Raw genomic sequence first — 22,005 nt, forward strand, 5'->3', positions numbered from 1 at the left:
AGCCAATTAGTGGCCATAAGGCGCGCTGACTGTCCAATTAAGAAAGGCAGGTGGGCTCTTGAAGCTGGAGGGCCAATAAGAGGTTCTCTAGCACAGAAGGAGCTCCAGCTTTCTGCATCAGGTGAGGAAGAAAGAGGACATCGCCATCTTGAAGCATCTTTTCAGCAAGTTTCAAAACTTTTAAATTAAAAAATCGTCACAGCAGCCAGGTCACCATGATAGAGAGGGAACCTCTCCACAAGGCGGCCTGCAGCCACAGATATGACCAGGCAGGAGAAGAGGGACTCAAAACTTGCCTGGAGCACTGGACCCTAGTCTGCTGTTGGGATGCTGCCTCCAGGCAGCTAACCTGTTCCCAAAAGCACGGAGAGCCCAGAAGCTGACTGGAAAATTCCAGTCGGCCTCTGACAATTGGCCTTATTAGGCCATTTACCCACCTTAATTGGCTACCAGCCACTTGTGGACAGTTATCCCTTCTTGCACCCAATCCCGCCTCTGAAAATACAGCAGCAGGAGAGGGTGAGGTGGTGCAGCAAACTGGCACACTAGTCTGTGGCAGGAGTTTTAACACCTGCCCACCTCTGTACTTGCTGCCATAAAGGAACAAGAATTCTGCCTTGTGTCTCAAAAATCAAAGTTTCTTTGTTTCGCAGGATTAACATCTCCCCCCACCCGCCCATCTTGATAATAATTCAACAAAAATATATTAATCACTGATAGCAATCACATCATATATATCTAATGGAATGTTTGTGTACAATTCTGTCTAGAAATCAAAGGAAATACGCTGGTGGAAGAACATGGAAGACAGCCGTGAAAACAAGGTCCAGCTGCTTAAACTTCGTAGCATGGCCGCTAACGTGACTCAGAAAGCATCCTAATACAGTGCTGCTTAGTGGAGTGGGTGGTGTATCATGACATACTGAGGGCATATTCCCAAAAACCACTCCAAACTAAATCTGCACTTTAAGTAGTAATTATAGTATATTCATTGTTACAAAAACACCATGTAATAATGTTCCTAATAAATATGTAATTTTAGTTTACAGAGTAATTGAAATCTGAATCTATTACTGTTTTAATATGCAGCCCGGAACTTACAAATACAACATTTTGATGAAGGGTCACAGGCCTAAAACATGAACTCTGTTTCCCTCTCCACAGATGCTAGAGTATTTCCAGCATTTTCTAGTTTTATTACAAATTGAAAGTATGCATTGCATTGAAGCAAATGATGTGGACATACTCCTTGTCCTTCTCTTTAGCAGGGCTTTGTACAGATACTATTGTGATAGTTTTTTTGTACTGCGACATGAGGTGTTGTCCATTTATACCGATTCAATCAGTAACCTTATTTTTAAGTGAATTTTAATTGCTTTCACTGGAAGTGGTTGGACCAGTGAATCTGTCCATCTGTAAACTACCTCAAAATTTAGTAGTGCTATTAGCTGAAGGTTTCCTGGGCTATGTTCACGATCTGACCATATTTGTATAAAGATTCTATTTGTATGATCTGTACATGTCAAAATTCTTTTCGTGTTAGTTTCCAATTTAGGGACTTTTTGATTTGCATAAAAACGGTATAAACATGAAGAATCCCTTTGTGCTTTCAGCACACTGCCACCACCTGCTACCCCCACCTCCCCCACCCCAGGCAGGAAGTAAATTTATTATTGGACAATTTATTGCTTCTCCATAAGCACATTGAGATTTTCATAGACCTGTAACTTTAACCAGATCGCACAATGATTTAGCAGATGGTATTTAATCAGCACAATAGTTTGTTTACAAAATAGAAATGATGGGCAGAATTTTCTGCCCTGGAGACTAAAGGGGGAATTTTCCATGCCTGCTGGCATCGGGTGTGCTCAGCGGCATGAGCAGACAATATGGCGAGAAGGCCAGAAATTGGTTTCACGATGTAGATAGTCAGAAGCTTTTTCCCAGGGTGGAAGAGTCAATTACTAGGGGACATAGATTTAAGGTGAGAGGAGAAAACTATAGAGGAGATGTGCGGGGCAAGTTTTTTATGCAGAGGGTAGTGAGTGTCTGGAATTCGCTGCCAGAGGAGGTGGTGGAAGCAGGTACGATAATGGTGTTTAAGAGGCAGCTTGACAAATACATGAATAGGATGGGAATAGAGGGATACGGACCCCGGAAGTGCAAAATGTTTTAGTTGACGGGCAATATGATCGGCGCAGGCTTGGAGGGCCGAAGGGCCTGTTCCTGTGCTGTACTTTTCTTTGTTCTATGTCGTGGAATCGGTGTGCGATCGTCCACTCAGCCCGTCGATGGCAGGCCACGTTGCCCACCATCAGACGTCGGGAACCTCATTGTAATACATCTGCATATCATTATAAGGCCAGCCCGCTGTAATCAACCCCCCCTCCCCCGCTGGATCACGCCGATGTGTTTCACAACAGTATATGTAAGGTGTGCACCTGGTGGGCTGCACTTTGAGGAGAACTCAGAACTGAATGCACAGTAACATTGTGCAACACTCGGCAGGGTTGCCTGTTGGGGTCTCTGACTGTAGAGACTGCAGGGTTGGCTCCTCAGGGACAAGGGCTACCTGAAGAGGACATGGCTGATGACACCTATTTGGTGGCCTCACACTGGTATAATGAGGTTCATTCTGCAACTCGCAACTTGGTGGAGCAAACCATCGGGATGCTGAAAATGAGGTTCTGGTGCCTGGACCGGTCAGCTGGAGCCCTGCAATATAGTCCACAGAGGGTCTCACACATTGATATCGCTTGCTGCACCCTTTACAACCTGGTGCTGCAATAGGGAGAGGAGCTGGCTGAGGAGGAGATGCAGGACCTGGAGGTCTGCTCCGATGAGGGGCATGTCAAAGTTGATGAGAGTGAAGAGGTCCTCGAAAGCAATGATGATGGTGATGAAGCCCTCGCACTGGCCAGACGAGGCAGGCACGCTAGGGAGGCCCTCATAGCTGCTAGATAGATGGACGATGATGGCCCCCTTCAGGAGCACAGAGTCACTAATCACAGATGCTGAAGAGATGGGGGGGGGGGGGGGGGGGGGGGTGGGGCAGCCCCACTTAAAGGTGCTGAGAGCACACAGAGAGTGACGGAATTCTGTGACACCTGCCCACGACATTCTGGCAGTAATGACAAGCACCATCAAGGTACAGGCATCACTAACATGTCCAGGAAGTATGAGGCCGGACCATCACTTTGGTCTGAAGGCTGAACAAAGCATAGGGAAGAGGCCCTGGACTGAGACACCTGCCTTTACCTTGTGCAGAAAGGTTTCACATCTGAGTGACACAAACACTACTTATCAGAACAAAGAGCCGTAGGCAGGGAGACATTCTTGGGAGTTTATTTACAATAGTGAACATTATGTATAAGTGATTAACATCCATTCCAAGGCTGTGCAACTGCATCTTCTTAACTTTCCTAACCCTGCCGCTACGTTTTAGTGCTCCCTGGACATCCACTTTGGAGGTAGAGGCAGCCTGCTGACTGCTACGCCCTGTTATCTGTGATGACCTTGGTGGGTGTCCTCTGGAGGGCCGAAACCTGGAGGGCCCTGCCCCGCTTATGGGTTCCTGCTGTGTGACAGTAGCACCCTCCTCGGCCTGTGGAGCCGGAACTGCTGAGGATTCGGATGGGGCGGACACTCTCGGAGTCACCTGGATGGATGGTCCCGGGGGGTACACCTGCTGATCCTCCTCCCAATGAGTGCCCAAGGGCCCTTGGCTGACTCCTTGAGGAGAAGGGCTAGCTGAAGTGAGGTCAGGCTGCCCCGCACCCCTCTCGCGTACATACTGTTGGAGGCCAACTATGGTGTTAGCGATGGAGTTCAGCCCACGCAGCAGTGCAGGAGTGACGTCCTGGACCAAGGTCTCCATGGCGGCCACCATCCTACCAGCGTGGGCGCTATTACTTCAGCCTGAAGGTGGATGGACTTGTCCACCCTGCCTTGCAATCTGAGGAGTGCAGTGGACATCCCTTCCTGATGTTCCCGAGCTTGCCTTTGCAGCTTCAGCAATAGTGACACGACCGAGTCCAGAGGCTCATCATCTGATTCGGACTCGGCAAATTTCTGGCCTCCAGCAGTCCTCCGAGTGCCGGACACCTGGGAAGTTCCTGCTACCGCCTGCTGTGGATCAGATAGTGCGACATGCTCACCAGACTGTGATCCTGAGGCTACTCTAAAGCTAGGTCCCACCAAGGTCTGTGTCTCTCTGCTGGTGGAGCGTGTGGGTGAGTGCTGTGATGGGTCTTCAGGGAGGGTTTCAGTGGATTCCCCACTCTTCCCATCATGTACCTCAGTCCTATGGCGTCTAGAACCTTCTGATTACAGTGCCTGACCATTCTCTGCAAAGTATCTACATGACAGAAGCCTCTGCCTCTAAGATCTTGGAGGTTGGCCAAGACATCTCCGAGACCTGCTTCAGAGGTTCATCTAATGTTGCCTCATGAGTTTTGAACCTGGAGGCTGCTTTACTCCCCAATGCTTCTGCAATGCAAAGTGTTCAACGTGGATCTTAAAGGATTGAATGGTGGTGCGCAAGGAGTTGATGCATCTTTCATTGGCCTCCACGTACTTTCTATCAGCCTCGAGTGTGCTTTAGATATGAATCAAAATTCAGAGCTCTTCTGCACTCTTGTCTGCCTGCAGCATTATCTCATGTCTGAACATCATCCCAGTATTACTCCCCACCTTCCCACCTCCATGATTTAAGGGTACAGATCTCGCTGACACATTTTGAGCCTTGTGATTCCTGCTAGGTGGTTAAAAGTATGCGACCCAGGAGTTGTGTGCGGAGGCCCCAGATGCCCGACTTGGACATGGAAGGATGCAGCACTGGGCCAGATGGTCTGGCCAGTGTCTCGTGACATTAACCCTCTGCCAACTCTCAGATGGACAGTCAACATGGTCATGTGTACCTTACAATCGTGTCTGGTTTCCGTGTGCATACGTCAGGCTGGTGGAATGAAAATTTGGAAGCCTCAAAAGGATTCAGAGCAAGGCTCCAATACATCTAATGTGTGCTCTTTATTATCAGCGATTTGGGTCCTTAAGGCCTAGATGGACTGTCAGCATTTTCAGGCCCACAAATGCCATGGCTAGGCAGCAAGGGAAATTGGGAGACTCCAAACAGGCATTGTCATGAATGCTTCACAGATATCGGATTGTGCTGTTCCTGAAGCTTTCACAGTCCACTGAAAGGTGAGCTGAAGTCCAGCCTTGCATCCATGACTGAGAGTTACAGATGACTGTGTCCTGAAGATGTATCTAATGCTGGGGTATGATGATGCCTGAACACTGGTGTTGCATGAACGATTGCCTGTGCGGACAAACTGCAGTGAGGATTCAGAATCACCCTCACACATGAAGGTGATAACCAATGATTGTCCTCCTTGAGGCGCCTCGCCAGACTGCTGGCATATTGCCACAAGAGCACTGAGGATTGCAGAGCCGCTCCTGCATCTTGAAGACTACTGTCAGCAGTGGAATGTTGGCGACAAGCTTGAAGGGGCTGCACCATCTCAACTCTGCTCAAGAAACGGCCTGTTGCAGTTTTCCCATTACAGAAAGGCCACATGCTCCTGACACAGGCTTGCCTTCCAAGAAGAGGATATTGTGACACTGGAGTATAAGTGTTCATTCAGAGATCAGACGTTGAGATGATTAGGATCTTAACAAAGGTGTTAAGGTGGACCCAACATGGAGGACACTGGTCAAAGAGCCTCTTATGAGCTCGTCATCATCATCTTCCTGGAACCTGGTGGCTATAAGCATGTCATGTGCACACCTTCCTCACCAGGCCCATGCTATGACCTCTTCTTCAGGAGCCTCCGTTTCCTCGTCCTCATCAAGCTCAGCCCTCTCACCATCCTCATCATCAGAGGAAACCTAAAGCTCCTCCCTCTCGCGTTCCAGCTTCTTAAAAGCATCAGGTTGTGTAGAGCGCAGCAAAGCATGATGATGCAGGAGACCCTCTGGGGAGAGTACTGGAGAGTGCCGCCTGACCTGTCCAGACATCGAAAACACATCTTCAAAATGCCTATGGTCTGCTCAATTGTGTTGCAGAGTGAAGAGCGTTCTATCTCTCCTCTGAGGTCTTTGTGGCTGCCAAACGGGCATCATCAGCCACATCTTTTGCGGGTATCCTTTGTCACTGAGGAGCCAGCCCTGGATGCACTGGGGTCCCTGGAATATATATGGCACCTGCGAGTGACTCAAAATGCATGAGCTTCCAGGGTATCTCACACATACCTGCATCATCTGCTTCTGGTGGTTGCAGACCAGCTGCAAATTGAGAGAGTGGAACTCCTTCTAGTTGATGAATTGCAGTAGCTGCTGCCAAGGAGCTCTTAAATCCACATGAATGCAGTCAATGCTACCCTGCACCTGTGGAAATCTGGAGATCATTGCAAATCCCACTGCTCTGGCAGCCTGGCTGGCTTCTTCCAGGGAGAACTGGACATAATGGTGCACCTCAGTGACCCCTCGGATGCATTTATGAGCGGGAGATTGTGATATTCTCCAGAGATCCCCAGTGGACCCCTGGAATGAGCCACTCGCAAAAAAGTTGAGTGCAGTCACCTTTAGAGCCACTGGCAATGGATGGTCTCCCAGTCCCTGTAGCGTCAACTCCTCCTGGAGAATGTGGCAGATATGAGTCACCACATCCCTAGATATGCGAAGGCAACTTCAGCATTGTCACTTGCTCATCTGGAGGTACAAGAGGCAACTTCTGTACACCCTTGGTCTTGCCAGATGCCTCCGCTCAATGTGTCTATCAGCCTCAGCTTCTGGTGTTGATGGGGCCCTGCTGGCCTCTGTTCATCAGGGTGAGGCTCTTCCCTTAGTCCAGCCTGGCAGCTACAGGCCTTCCATCTCCTTCTTAGTTGCCCAATTGCCAAGATGAACACAACTTTGCCTGCTTCATCCATGAGTCACTCATGCTCTTCCCTGCGGAAACAGTGAACAGAAACATGAATGAACATAAGACTGCAAATGGTCTCCCTCCAGTCGTGAACTAGGGAGTCGTTGTGGAGCCCATTGGTTACTTTCATCCCAACCATTACATTCCCACTTAGTCCATTACAGCGCTATTACTGCCTTCTGGATCACCGTTAGGGCACCCTCCTCCCAACACACCCCCTCCACACCCCCCACCCCCACAAAGCACCAGAACCATGACAGGGCTTTGACACAGGGGCTTGGATCTGACTGAGTGCTGCAGGCGAGTGAAGCTTCAGTCAGGGCACTGTCAGACTGTATCCTTTGGAATACACAGCAGACCCAATTTGCACTCGTTATGAGAGTATTGGGCCCAGGGGGAGGGCTTCAATTCTGCAACCTGGCAGCTGCAAGGTTTCATGGTCTTAGGGCCATTAGGCATATGCATTTTGGCCCGTGGCCCTTTTCAGTTAGTTCCTTCTGACACCCGGGATTTCCCACGAGAGGGACAAAGGGTCTTTGGAAGCCAAACCTACAATGGTCCCAGTTGGATTTATACTCTTGCAAGAATGCACAACATGAGTTAAGGCACCACATTCCTTAAATTGACTGTTGCTAGCATGTCTCAGCTGAGCCTCCCTCTCCATTTGGGAAATTGGAAATTAGTTGGGCACCCCTTCAATCGGCCCACTTGTGCAGTAGTTGACTCCATCCACAAGCCCCAAGACCCCTCCCCTGGCAATTTTTTTCATAACTTGTTTTTGTATTGTCGTTGGATCGGCATGAAAAATAGTGATGCTGAGGTTTTCCTACCAGACCAGCTTCAAGCACCCCTGTGACCGTTGAAATTCCTCCCGTGCTACTGGAAGAGCATCATTCCCCTTCCTCCCCCTCTAATCCTTGATCCCATCATTATAGTCGTTGATATCCCTGTCCTCCCTGCTGAACTGTTTGATGTTGATGTCCCAATACCCCATCTAGACCCGACCCCTCCCCATCTTGAGGCCTATTGCACTGTGACTAACAGAGAGCTCCCCCGCCAACACCCCCATGAGACCATCAAGTGCCCACCTACATTACCTGTTCCCCATCTACAGATGCCTCCCCTGACTGTGCCATCTGCAGCCCAGTAACAAGCCACCAACCCCCAGGACTGACATGTGTGAGGGACTGAGCACGCCCTGCACACAATGCTGGGCACAACTGACACAGGACTGACAGGCCCTCCCCTTCCATGGACTGGGACCAGGATGGGCGTGCCAAGCACAGCTCTCTAAATGATGGCATATATACACAGGACTGTCGATGCGATATCCGATCATGAATCACACCGGTCTATTGCCCAGGATTGTCTATGCATTCTGGCCCCGACTCATTTCCGCCCTCCATCGCCCTTACCCCAATCATGTGTCTGTGCTCTCATCCGCAGTCATTACCCCAGTCATGTGCCTGTGCTCTCTTCTCCAGTCAGCCCCCCAACAGTCAAGCCTTTGCCCTCCAGGCCCTTCCACTCCCCACCTTCCCACTGATCTCATATGGTAAGCCTTGGCTCTGACCCCGCCCAGCTAAGTTTCCGCTGGTCTTGCCTATGCAGCCTTGGCACGAAGTCGGAGTAGCCATGAATGCCGCACTATGAAAGGTAGGTGAACATACCTCAAGGTCATGAGTGAAGTGCTGCTCGCCAGGTGCACATCACTTACACCCAGTCATGAATCACGCTGGTCTATTTAGCTGCAGGCATAGCCCCATGATCTGGGGTGGGGGTGTGATTCTGGTGACCTGCCTTTTTAGTGAGCATTCATGATATTCAAACGAATGCAAATGCGGTTCCTGACATGATATGGCAGCTACCCAATCACCATGAAAGGTGGGAGTGGAAAATTGTGACCTATTTTTATGCCGGCAGGAAACAAACTTTTGGCCCTTCTCCACATTTCCCATCCCACCTGCCATGATGCCCGCTGTTGACCGGGCTGGAAAATGCCACCCAATGTAATTTATACACATTGTTCATATTATTTTTAATTAACTTCTCATACATACCAAAGTATTAGAAATCAGTCACAATAATGTACCAATCTGTATTTCTAACACTAAAAAGATAATGTATAATCAAAGAAGTGTCACAGCTGGTTTTTATAACCAAAATATGTTGATTTTCAATTCCTCCTTCACATACAATGACTCTCATGGTTAGGCAGTGAATTTGACGGAGTCCCAAATTCTTGCCAATACATGCTCTCCAACTGACCTTCCTTTCCATCCTAAGGTGGAAACAAAGTACTTTGACAACTCCAAATGAATTGACATACGATTAGGGAGTTACAAGCAGCATGGAACTGCATGTAAAACACCACGACCTATCAGCTGCACAGTCTTCAATTATAGAGTAAACCACTCCATTTTTCCAGGATCTATCAATGTATTCTTTGGTTTATTGTAACTCTGCGGTTAACAGGGTATAATGTGCTTCTGAATTGTTGGGTTATTTCACATTTTTATTGTTGGGTTATTTCATATTCTTATTGATCTGATCTTTTAAAATCTTTTTCTCTTGATTCACCATTGTGCTGCTGAAGGTGTAGGTCCCTTACTGGGTTCCACAGACCCTTACACCCTTGGGTCTCTCACTCAAATGGCCAATTTTTTTGTGTGAACTTTCAGTGTCAGCAAACTCTTTAACTACAGAGACATCAGAGTGAAGCCAATCAATCCACACACAACACCCACTCAGGCACTTTTAACAGGTCATTCTGAAGGAATGAAGAATGGAATGATTGCTGGTTATTCCTGCTCTAACCCACAGGCACAAACGCTACTTATAGCAACCCAACCCCTGCCTCGATTAAAATCAACGTACCCAGCAGACACTGAGGACCAAATCTGGGACCTTTTTGTAAAGAAACAAATTGAAGAGCTAAGGCCTAACAGATCAGCACTAGCAAAGATAAAAAGAAAGAAGAGATTTTTAACCCTGATGGAGGTGAGCGCTCAAACATTTGTGACACCAACCAACATGCCAGCTTCATCTCACTTTGGGCTATTTTACAAGAGACAGAATGGGTGGGTAGCTCTGCTGTCCACCCACAAGAAGTGGGTAGCCATCTAATGATAGCTAAAGACCAATTAACAAAGGCTGGCTGGAAGTTTCCAGTCAGCCCCCCCCCCCCCACCCCGCCCCCCCACCGACTCCAGGAGGCACAGGGACCTAGTCAGCTGCTTGGAAGTGGCCTTCTGTCAGCAGACAGGAGAGCCAGTGCTCCAGCATGAGGAAACCACCTCGCTGCAACCCTCTCCGCTGCCTGCCTGGAAACAGCTACAGCCACCAAGCCCTTGTGGAGAGGCTCTCCGTCCACAATGGTGGCCAGCTGCTCAATTTAATTTTTATTTCAAACTTTCACAAGTTGGAGAGAGAGGCACCCCCTCTCTCTTACCTGAGAAAGCAGCCTGCTGTTTTAGGGTGATCAGACATCCAGGTTTCACAGGAACAATCCCGGTTTTTCATGAAATGTTCCGGTGTCCTGGCAATTAGAAGTTCAGATGCTCCAGTTTTCATCTTTTCCCTTTTTGTCAAATACAACCTGGGCCTGGGGAGAAGAAAATCTGTGTGAAATTTCATCCTTCTTCCTGTAAACGCCCATCACATTGCAGATACTGAAGCAGTCCATGTCCAAATGTAGCAAGACCTGTACAATATCCAGGCCTGGGCTGAGAAGTGACAAGTAACATTCGCACCACACAAGTGCCAGGCAATGACCATCCCCAAGAAGAACCTAACCATCACCCCTTGACATTACCATTGCTGAATCCCCCACTATCAACATCCGGGGGTTACCACTGACCAGAAACTGAACTGGACTAGCCATATAAATACTATGGCTCCAAGAGCAGGTCAGATGCTAGGAATCCTGTAGCGAGTAACTCACATCCTGACTCGCCAAAGTCTGTCTACCATCTACAAGGCACAGGCCAGGAGTGTAATGGAATACTCTCCACTTGCCTGGTTGAGTGCAGCTCCCACAACACTCAAGAAGCTCAACACTATCCAGGACAAAGCAGTCCACTTGATTGGCACCCCTTCCACAAACATTCAATCACTCCACCATCGACGCACAGTGGCATCAGTGTGTACCATCTACAAGATGCACTGCAGCAACTCACCAAGGCTCCTTCCAAACCCACAACTGCTACCATCTAGAAGACACATGGGAACACCACCACCTGGAAGTTCCCTCCAAGCCACTCACCATCCTGACTTGGAAATATATCACTGTTCCTTCAGTCGCTGGGTCAAAATCCTAGAACTCCCTCCCTAACAGCACTGTGGGTGTACCTATACCACCGGGACTACAGTAGCGATTCAAGAAGGCACCTCAGCACCACCTTCTATAAGACCGTAAGACGTAGGAGCAGAAGTAGGCCATTTGGCCCATCGAGACTGTTCCGCCATTCAATGAGATCATGGCTGATCTGATAATCTTCAACTTCACTTACCTGTCTTTTCCCCATAACCCTTGATTCCCTTACTGATTAAAAATCTGTCTATCTCAGCCTTGAATATACTAAATGACCCAGCCTCTACAGCCCTCTGTGGTAAAGAATTCCACAGATTCACAACCCTCTGAGAGATGAAATTCCTCCTCATCTCTGTTTTAAATGGGTGTCCCCTTACACTGAGATTATGCGCTCTGATTCTAGACTCTCCCACAAAGGGAAACAACCTCTCAGCATCTACCCTGTCAAGCCCCCTAAGAATCTTATATGTTTCAATAAGGCCACCTCTCATTCCTCTAAATTCCAATGAGTACAGGTCCAACCTACTCAACTTCTCGTCATAAGAAAATCCCTCCATACCCGGGATTAACCTAGTGAACCTTCTCTGGACTGCCTCCAATGCCAGTGTATCTTTCCTCAGATAAGGCGACCAAAATTGTTCACAATATTCTAGGTAAGGTCTAGCTAGTGCCTTGTATAGTTTTAGCAAGACTTCCCTATTTTTATACTCGATTCTCTTTGAAATAAAGGCCAACATTCCATTTGCCTTCCCTATTACTTGTTGAACTTGTATGTTAGCTTTTTGGGATTCATGCACAAGGACCCCCAAATCCCTCTGTGCTGCAGCCTTCTACGATTTAAATAATATTCAGCTCCTCTATTCTTCCTGCCAAAGTGCATAACCTCACATTTTCCCACTTTATATTCCACCTGCCAAATTTTTGCCCACTCACTTAACCTGTCTATATCCCTCTGTAGACTCCTTGTGTCATCCTCACCACTTGCCTTCCCACCTATTTTTGTGTCATCCACAAACTTGGCGATAGTACATTCACTTCCCTCATCTAAGTCATTAATATATACCATAAATAATTGTGGCCCCAGCACTGATCCCTGTGGCACTCCATTAGTTACAGGTTGTCATCCCAAAAATGCCCCCCTTATTCCAACTCTCTGTCTTCTATTAGTTAGCCAATCCTCTATCCATGCTAATATACTATCCCCAACACCATGGGCTCTTATCTTAATAAGCAGCCTTATCGAATGCATTTTGGAAATCCAAATTTATTACATCTACTGGTTCCCCTTTATCTATCCTGCTTGTTACCTCCTCAAAGAATTCTAATAAATTTGTTAGGCATGATTTCCCCTTCATGAAGCCATGCTGACTCTGAATTTACAGCTTAGGTAAAATGAGTAGAGTACTACAAATTTCATTAACCAGAGTATCATCAGTATCATAGAACTAAGAAAGGTTGCAAAGGCTTGAATATGTAAGGGGAATTGGAATAATCTTTATAGATAGGGAAATGGACTTCATGCCTTGAACAGATCTGGGCTTCTTTGGTAATTTGTTATTGTTGAGAAGAAAGGTATGTGGCATGGTGTTTGTGAGTCTTATGATACAAAAATTAACAACTGCATTTGTTTTACCCAACAAGTGATTTCAATATTGCTGAAAAGAGAGATATGTTGTTGAAGTTTTGAGTTACACTCATCAAGACAAACACAAGAATGCCAAATTTTAAACAAAAAGCTTTGGCAACATGTCTCTCTTTTCAGCAATATTTTTCTTGCATCAATAGAGTCAGCAGGCAGAGTTTCCGTAGAATCATTAAAGCTTGTGTCAACTACCCACTGTCACTGTCAAAAGCTCGGTTTCTAACCTCATTACCAACATCTCGCATAACATTTTGGAAAATCCTGGTTATTTACTCTTCTCCTTAATAAATGTTATTTAAACTGTAGCACAACAATATGATTGATCATAATTTGTTTATGGTTCCCATTTTATATTTCCCAAGACATTAGACCCAACGGAAAGGTCATTCTGCCTATTTTAAGAGCGTGGGATAAGGGTCTGGGTTGCAAACCCACACACAGCAATCCAGACACCAGTGGCAGCATTACAGGGATGGCAATTTCAGATTCACGCAATTTTCATGGAGTCAGGCCAGCTTCCGAAGGAGACCTGGTTCATGCCAGTGCCATAGCTTGGCATAGGGGCATGAGGGAGCCATCAGGCATGTATGGGGTGTAGCTTGCCATAGGGGGCATGAGGGGCCATGGGGAGTGGGTGGAGGGGCATAGTTTACCAGAGGGGTTTGAGGAGGACCTTTTCAACTCACCTATCAACAGGACCATTCATGCAGACTATGGTTCATGACACCCCTGAAGCACCATGAACCACGACTCTTTAAAAACCTGTCGCGACACCATGAAAATTGCAGAGGGGTAGGACATGCCTATCTCTACAATGGAGCCAGCCAGGTCAGGTGTGGGCTTTTCATCTGAGCCAGCCAGCAGCCTTAAAAAACTCCCGAAAATCAGATAGCCGAGAAATGGGGTTGGGAATCCCAGAATTGGGACCTGCCCTCCATTTTAAAAGGACTCCTGAGTCATCCCGATTGGGCGAAAATCCAGGCCAACGATTCAGGTTGATGATCTTTCACCTTCAGATTTCCAGCACGTGCAGTATTTTGCTTTTGTCTTCTCGATTTACGGCAAAATTACAATTTATGACAAAGACCCAGAGGCGACATATGAGAGATAAATAATTTTTATCCAGTGAGTGGTTAGGATCTGGAATGCACTATTCAAGAGTGTGGTGGATTTAATCGTGGCTTTCAAAAGGGATTTGGATAATAGAGTCAAAGTTATACAGCATAGAAACAGGCCCTTTGACCCATTGTGTCCATGCTGGCCATCAAGCACCTATCTATGCTAATGCCATTTCCCAGCACTGGGCCCATAGCACTGTATGCTTTGGCGTTTCAAGTGCTCATCTAAACACTTCTTAAATGTTGTGAGGGTTCCTGCCTCTACCACCTCTGAGGGCAGTGTGTTCCAGATTCCAACCACCCTATGGGGGAAAACATTTTTCCTCAAATCCCCTCTAAACCTCGTGCCCCTTACCTTAAATCTATGCTCCCTGGTTATTGACACCTCCGCTAAGGGGAAAAGTTTCTTCCTATCTACCCTATCTATGCTCCTCATAATTTTGTCTACCTCTATCAGATCCCCCCTCAGCCTTCTCTGCTCTAAGGAAAACAACCCTAGCCTATCCAGTGTCTCTTCATAGCTGAAACGCTCCAGCCCAGGCAACATCCTGGTGAACCTCCTCTGCACCCTCTCCAGTGAGATCCCATCCTTCCTTTTGTGTGGCGACCAGAACTGCACACAGTACTCCAGCTGTAACCTAACTAGCATTTTATACAGCTCCAACATAACCTCCCTACTCTTATATTCTATGCCTCGGCTAATAAAGGCAAGTATCCCATATGCCTTCTTAACCACCTTAGCTACCTGTGCTGCTGCCTTCAGGGATCTATGGACATTACACCAAGGTCCCTCTGATCCTCTCTATTTCCTAGGGTCCCACCATTCATTGTGTATTCCCTTGCTGTGTTAGTCCTCCCAAAATGTATCACCGCACACTTCTATGGGTTAAATTCCATTTGTCACTGCTCTGCCCATCTTACCAGCCCATCTATATCGTCCTGTAATCTAAGGCTTTCCTCCTCACTATTTACGACACCACCAATTTTCAAGTCATCTGCAAACTTATTGATCATACCTCCTATATTCACGTCTACATCATTAATGTACACTACAAACAGCAAGGGTCCCAGCACCAATCCCTGCCGTACACCACTCATCACAGGCTTCCAATCACAAAAACAACCATCACCCTCTGTCTCCTGCCACTAAGCCAATTTTGGATCCAATTTGCCAAATTGCCCTGGATCCCCATGGGCTCTTACCTTTTTGACCATTCTCTCATGCGGCACCTTGTCAAGAGCCTTACTGAAGTCCATGTAGACTACATCAACTGCACTACACTCATCTACACAACTAGTCACCTCCTCGAAAAGTTCAATCAAATTTGTTTGACATGATCTCCCCCAAAAAAGCCGTGCTGATTAATCCCTGCCTCTCCAAGTGGAGATTAATCCTGTCCCTCAGAATTTTTTCCAATAGTTTCCCTACCACTGATGTTAGACACAGTGGCCTGTAATTACCTGGTTTATCCCTACTACCCTTCTTGAATAATGGTACCACATTCGCTGTCCTCCAGTCCTCTGGCACCTCTCCTGTGGCCAGAGAAGATTTGAAAATTAGTATCAGAGCCCTTGCAATCTGCTCCCTTGCCTCACATAGCAGCCTGGGGTACATCTCATCTGGGCCTGGGGCTTTACCCACTTTTAAGCCTGCTAAAACCGCTAATACCTCCTCCCTTTCAATCTAATTTGTTCAAGTATATCACAGACTCCCCTCCTTCTCCATAGTGAACACAGATGAAAAGTAATCATTTAAAACCTCACCTACGTCCTCCGGCTCCTTGCAGATTGCCACTTTGGTCCCTAATGGGCCATTCTCTTTCCCTGGTTATCCTCCTGCCCTTAATATATTTACAAAATGCCTTGGGATTCTCCTTTATCTTGCCCGCCCGTGTTTTTTCATGCCCCCTCTTCACTCTCCTAATTACTTTAAGTACCCCCCTACACTTTCTATACTCCTCCAGGGCTTCCGCTGTTTTCAGCCCTCTGCATCTGCCATAAGCCTCTGTTTTTTTCCCTTATCCAATCCTCTATATCTCATGACATCCAGGGTTCCCTGGACTTATTGGTCCTACCCTTCACCTTTACAGGAACACGTTGGCCCTGAACTCTCACTATTCCTTTTTGAATGACTCCCACTGGTCTGATGTAGAGTTTCCTCCAAGTAGCTGCTCCAAGTCCATTTTGGCCAGATTCTGTCTTGTCTTTTATTAAAATCGGCTTTCCCTCGATTCAGGACCTTTATTTCTGGTCCATCTTTGTACTTTTCCGTAACTATCTTAAGTCTGAGAGTTATGGTCACTATCCCTGAAATGCTCCCCCACTGACACTTCTACCACTTGCCTGGCTTCATTCCTTAAGATTATGTCCAGTACTGCCCCTTCTCTTGTAGGACTTTCTATATGCTGGCTCAAAAAGCTCTCCTGGATGCATTTTAAGAATTCCACCCTATCTAAACCTTTCACATTAAGACCTATCCCAATTAATATTGGGGAAGTTGAAATCCCCTATTATTATTACTCTATTATTTTTGCACTTCTGAGATTTGTCTACATTTCTGTTGCTCTATCTCCCCCTGACTGTTAGGAGGCTTATAGTACATTCCCAGCAAAGTGATTGCCCCCTTTTTGTTTTTAAGTTCTACACATATGGTCTAATTTGAGGAACCTTCTAAGATACCATCCCTCCTTACTGCAGTAATTGAATCCTTGATCAATAGTGCAATGCCACCTCCTCTTTTACACCACCCCGCCTCCCCCCATCACACCTGAAGATTCTATACCCTGGAATATTAAGCTGCCAGTCCTGCCCTTCCCTCAACCATGTGTCCGTGATAGCAACAATATCATATTCCCATGTGTTAATCAACGCCCTCAATTCATCTGCCTCACTTGTAAGACTCCTTACGTTAAAATAGATGCAATCTAGCCTTGCATTATTTCCTTGTGCCTTAACAGGTCTATATTTGCTCTGCCATCCAGACTGACTTAGTTTCTCTTCTATATTTGGTTGTGCATCACCCCTTACTGTACCTCCACTCTGTATCCCATCCCCCTGCACCCCCCCAACAAAACTATCAAACCTCCCCGCAAGGATGTTGGTCCCATTCCGGTTCAGGTGCAATGCGTCCGACTTGTACAGGCCCCACCTTCGCCAGAAACAGACCCAGTGATCCAGGAAACTAAAGCCCTCCCTCCTGCACCATCTCTTCAGTCACGCATTCATCCTCTCTATCCTCCTATTCCTATACTCTCGAGCATGTGGCACAGGGAGTAATCCAGAGATTACAATTTTGAGGTCCTGCTTTCTAATCTGGTACCTAGATCCCTAAATTCTTGTTGCAGCACCTCATCCCTCTTTCAACCAATGTTATTGGTACCAATGTAAACCACGACCTCTGACGATTCGCCCTCCCCCTTCAGAATGCCCTGCAGCCATTCTGTGACATCCTTGACCCTGGCACCAAGGAGGCAACACACCATCCTGGAGTCACGTCTATGGCCGCAGAAGCGCCTGTCTGCTCCCCTACCTATTGAGTCTCCTACCACCATTGCTCTTGCACCCTTACTCCTTCCCCCCTTGTGCAGCTGAGTCACCCACAGTGCCATGAATTTCAGTCTGGCAGCACTCTCCAGAGGGACCTTCACCCTCATCGTTTTCCAACACAGAAAAACAGTTCTTGAGTGAGATGCACTCTGGGGCTTTCCTGACAACCTGCCTGCCTCCCTTCTCCTGACTGGTGGTCACCCATGATCTTATTGAATGGCAGGCTCCAGGCACCGAATAACTTACTCCTGCTCCTAATTGCTTTTCTTCATGGCCTCCCTTCTGTGCTACAACCCTTCTGAAACTCCAAGCACGATTCCGCCCCGCCTCTTAACGATTGGCTAGCCCCATGAGGGCAGGGGTCATTGGAGATGATTGACAATGCATAGATGCGCATGCGCTGTATTAACCCTGCCTCTTCCCAATAGAAAAGGAGGATATTCGATTCCAGGTTTGGGTTTAACGGCTCCTTCACAGAGTGGCCACACACGACGACATGTCTGGAGCACAACCCTCCCCCCCACTGCGTTTTTAATATATTACATAAAAATTAAAACACTTTTCTCCCGTTTGTACTCGCGGTCGACATCGGAAAGGATGGAAAAATTTGAAAACGCAGCCGTTAACCGTCAGTCCTGCGTCGCGCACTGCTTTCTGGGAGTTGTAGGCTCCATCAGCGGGCGCTGCCCAACACCACCCCCCATCATGCCCCGCCTGCCCTTCCTCTGACCTCCCCCCTCCCCCCCCCACCAACGTTCATCCACGCGTGGGCGGGGCCGACTGTCCAATCGGTCGGCTGCGCCGCGGGACGGGGTTGCTCGGAAACAAGCAGACCGACCAATCGCCGGCGAGATATGGGGGGGGGGGGGGGGGAAAGAGGCGGGGCCGACGGTCGGTCATGTTGGGGGCGGGTGGGGGGGTGTCCACCCTTTTTTCCCTTCATCCCTCCGCTGGCGGAGCTTCCTCATGAGTAGAGGGGACTTCCTTCATTTTTGAATGGTGACTGGATTTTTACCTCTTTTTTTTAAAAGATTTCCTTTTTGTCGCGTGTATATATGGTAATAATTCTTGTCGCTTTCCTCATGAGCACTAGATAGTTTGTGGTTTTGTCTCTATTTTTTGCTGTCTCTTGTTTGTCGCCTGGGTTTTGCTCCCAGTCCTGTGAAGGTTCCCCTGGTTATGGCCTTTAGGCCTCAGCAACTGCTTTTTCTGTGATGCCTCTATATTATTATCACCTTCCATAATATTTATTAACAAGGGTTAAATGTGGATGAGGCTTAAATGTTAAAATATTTGAATATTGGTTTTAAGGAGATTCATTATTGCCTTTGTGAAAGATATTGTGGTTCATTTTTTGTGTGTGTGTGTTTTGGAGTTAAGTTTGGGATTTCCTTTTTTTTTTGCCTTTGGCCCTGTGGCATGGTTATGTTTCAAGCACTTGTGATCTCTTCCTGTGTCATTTCACATCACTTTGACTTTTAAGCTGCATCGAGACTAGCTGTGTTAGTGCTGGCGCTGAGGATGAGTGAAAGAGCCCAACTGTACATGTATTGTATGTAAATACAGTCATCACAAAAACTTAGTATGCAGGTATAGCAACTAATCAGGAAGGCAAATGGATGCTGACTATCACAAGGGGAACAGAAGGTAAAAGTAGGGATGTTTTGCTAGTTGTACAGGGTGTTGATGGGACCACTACCAGAGTGCTGTGTACAGTTTTGGTCTCATTACTTAAGAAAAGGTGTAAATTTATTAGAAGCAGTTCAGAGAAAGTTCACTTGAATGAAAGCTGGCACGCGGGGGTTATCTTATGAGGAAAGGTTGCACAGGCTGTGCCTGGATCCATTGGAGTTTAGAAAAATGAGAGGTGATCTTATTGAAATATCCTAAGGGGACTTTACAGGATGGATGTTGAAAGGATGTTTCGCCTTGTGAGAGAGATCAGAACTAGGGGAAGCAGTTTAGAAATAAGTTGCCTCCCATTTCAGAAGGAGATAAGAATTTTTTCTTGAGGTTGAGAGTCTTTGGGACTCTCTTCCCTGGAGAGCAGTGGTCAATGAGCACTTTTCAGGCAGAAGTAGATTGACTCCCTTTTCGATAGGATGTATATCCTTGGTTATTTAGCTCCCAGTGCTGATCCCCTTGCAGCCATGTCTCCGTGATGCCCACCACATCATACCTGCCAACTTCAATCTGCACCACAAGCTCATTTACCTTAATTTGTGTACTGCGTGCATTCAGATACAACACCTTCAGTCCTGTATTTCCCATCCCCTTTCTCATTGTCGTCCCTTTATCTGATGTGCTTGAAGTTAGATTCCTAGCCCTTTCCAAACACTCTGTCCTATTTTGTGTTCTGGGGACTTTAATAGCCTCTCCTGGGCTCTCCTTTTCAGTTTTTTCATAATTTTCCATGAACTTGAATCTACCCCCCAACACGCTAACCTGCTGCTTTGTTTCCCATTAGTCATACTTCTTGGAGTTTTACCCTTCCCTCCCCACCCCCCACTTTCTAGTTTAAAGTCCTGTTGACCACCCTATTTACCCTTTTCGCTAGAACATTGGTCCCAGATCGGTTCAGGTGGAGACCATCCCAATGGTACAGATCCCTCCTGTTCCAATACTGATGCCAGTGCCCCACGAAATGGAACCCCTCTTTCCCGCACCACTCCTTTAGCCACGTGTTTACTTCCCTTATTCTTGCATCCCTATGCCAATTTGCACGTGGCTCGGGTAGTAATCTGGAGATTATAACCCTTGAGGACCTGTTCTTTAATTTAGTTCCTAGTTTCTGATAATCTTCAAACAGGTTCTCTTTCCTAGTCTTACCTATGTTATTTGTCCCGACGTGGACCACAACAACTGGATCCTCCCCCTCCCTCCCCAATATCCTTTCAAGCCGGTCAGAGATATCCCTCACCCTGGCACCGAGCAGGCAATAAACTATGCGGGACTCTCGATCCTGCTTACAAAGGATGCTATCAATTCCCCTAATTATAGAATCCCCTACAACTACCACTTGTCTTTTTGCTCCCCCCTCTTGAATGGCCTCCTGTGCCACGGTGCCGTGATCTGAAGCTGTGCCTGTAATTTGGTAGTGCTTGATTGTATACTTGGGAATCCAGGAGAACGGATTCTTGAGAGAAGAGATTGAAACCCTGCAAGATGAGTTGTTATTGATGCCATCCAAGTTGAGCGACCTTTGGAGAGAATTCCCAGGTTAGATTTTCAAGTGAAGACTGGAATCCCTCATGAGAGGGACAGAGTTTCAGTGAGATTGGTTGACTAAGAATGTGTTACTGATGAGTAGTCAATGGACTCTTTCTTGGTCCCATCAGCCATTTATTATGTAGTGTCGTGTGTTCAACCACGTTTGCTTATTAATTCACATATACCTCCTATTCCCTGAATGTTAGTGTACCAGGTAGACATTGTAAGTTGTTTTATCTTTCTGACCTTGTATAGTAAAGTTTATTTTTGTTTGTCTAAAATCTGTTGAATCTTGTGGCTTTCTTCACTGAGCAAGTGTTGTGAATCTCAATTTTTGTCTACTTTAAACAAAACATTATTGGGCCCTAATTGGAATTTACCAACAACTTGGGGAATCTGGTCTAGGATAATATTAGAGACCACAGTAAGATCAGTCATGATCTTATTGAATGGTGTAGCAGGCTCAAGGGGCCGAGTGGCCTACTCCTAATTTGTATGTTTGTATTAAAACAAATGGGAGCAAAGGTGGAGTTTTTCATCTGAAGAATATAGTGCTGGAAGAATTAATTCTACATAAGTAGAATGGGCAGAGAAGTGGCAGACGGAATTTAACCCTGAAAGGTGTGAGGTGATACACTTTGGAAGGAGTAATTTGACAAGGAAGTATTCAATGAACGGCATGACACTAGGAAGTTCTGAGGAACAAAGGGACCTTGGCGTGTGTGTCCGTAGATCTCTGAAGGCAGAGGGGCATGTTAGTGGGGTGGTGAAAAAGGCATATGGGACACTTGCTTTTATCAATCGAGGCATAGATTACAAAAGTAGGGAGGTCATGTTGGAGTTGTATAGAACCTTGGTGAGGCCACAGCTGGAGTACTGTGTGCAGTTCTGGTCGCCACATTATAGGAAGGATGTGATTGCACTGGAGGGGGTGCAGAGGAGATTCACCAGGATGTTGCCTGGGATGAAACATTTAAGTTATGAAGAGAGGTTGGATAGACTTGGGTTGTTTTCGTTGGAGCAGAGAAGACTGAGGGGCGACCTGATCGAGGTGTACAAAGTATGAGGGGCATGGACAGGGTGGAAAGGGAGCAGCTGTTCCACTTAGTTGAAGGGTTAGTCACAAGGGGACACAAGTTCAAGGTGAGGGGCAGGAGGTTTGGGGGGGATGTGAGGAAAAACTTTTTTACCCAGAGGGTGGTGACGGTCTGGAGGGTAGTGGAGGCGGGTTGCCTTACATCTTTTTAAAAAG

General features: G+C 46.9%; 2 protein-coding genes across 5 annotated transcripts in view; both read left to right on the forward strand.

Annotated features, from left to right (window-relative positions):
* cfap99 (cilia and flagella associated protein 99) overlaps positions 1-1,048 on the forward strand; it is a 134,059-nt gene extending 133,011 nt beyond the window's left edge. The window contains exon 14 of the mRNA XM_078560769.1: positions 771-1,048. Coding sequence (XP_078416895.1) covers positions 771-881 — 111 coding nt within the window. The 3' untranslated portion in view covers positions 882-1,048. The remainder of the gene's footprint in view (positions 1-770) is intronic.
* Positions 1,049-18,433: 17,385 nt separating this feature from the next.
* The window catches only part of LOC144692208 (E3 ubiquitin-protein ligase RNF4), a 61,361-nt gene continuing 57,789 nt past the window's right edge, over positions 18,434-22,005 (forward strand). For 2 of the 4 annotated variants that reach the window (XM_078560782.1, XM_078560806.1), the window contains exon 1: positions 18,434-18,542. Coding sequence is in view for 1 of the 4 variants with exons in the window: in XM_078560798.1 (XP_078416924.1) it covers positions 18,540-18,542 (3 nt within the window). In the remaining 3 variants the exon portion in view is untranslated. The remainder of the gene's footprint in view (positions 18,543-22,005) is intronic. The other 2 variants (XM_078560790.1, XM_078560798.1) reach the window with 2 other exon arrangements.

The sequence above is a fragment of the Cetorhinus maximus genome, chromosome 2 (genome assembly GCF_964194155.1).
Source record: "Cetorhinus maximus chromosome 2, sCetMax3.hap1.1, whole genome shotgun sequence".
Lineage (NCBI taxonomy): Eukaryota > Metazoa > Chordata > Chondrichthyes > Lamniformes > Cetorhinidae > Cetorhinus > Cetorhinus maximus.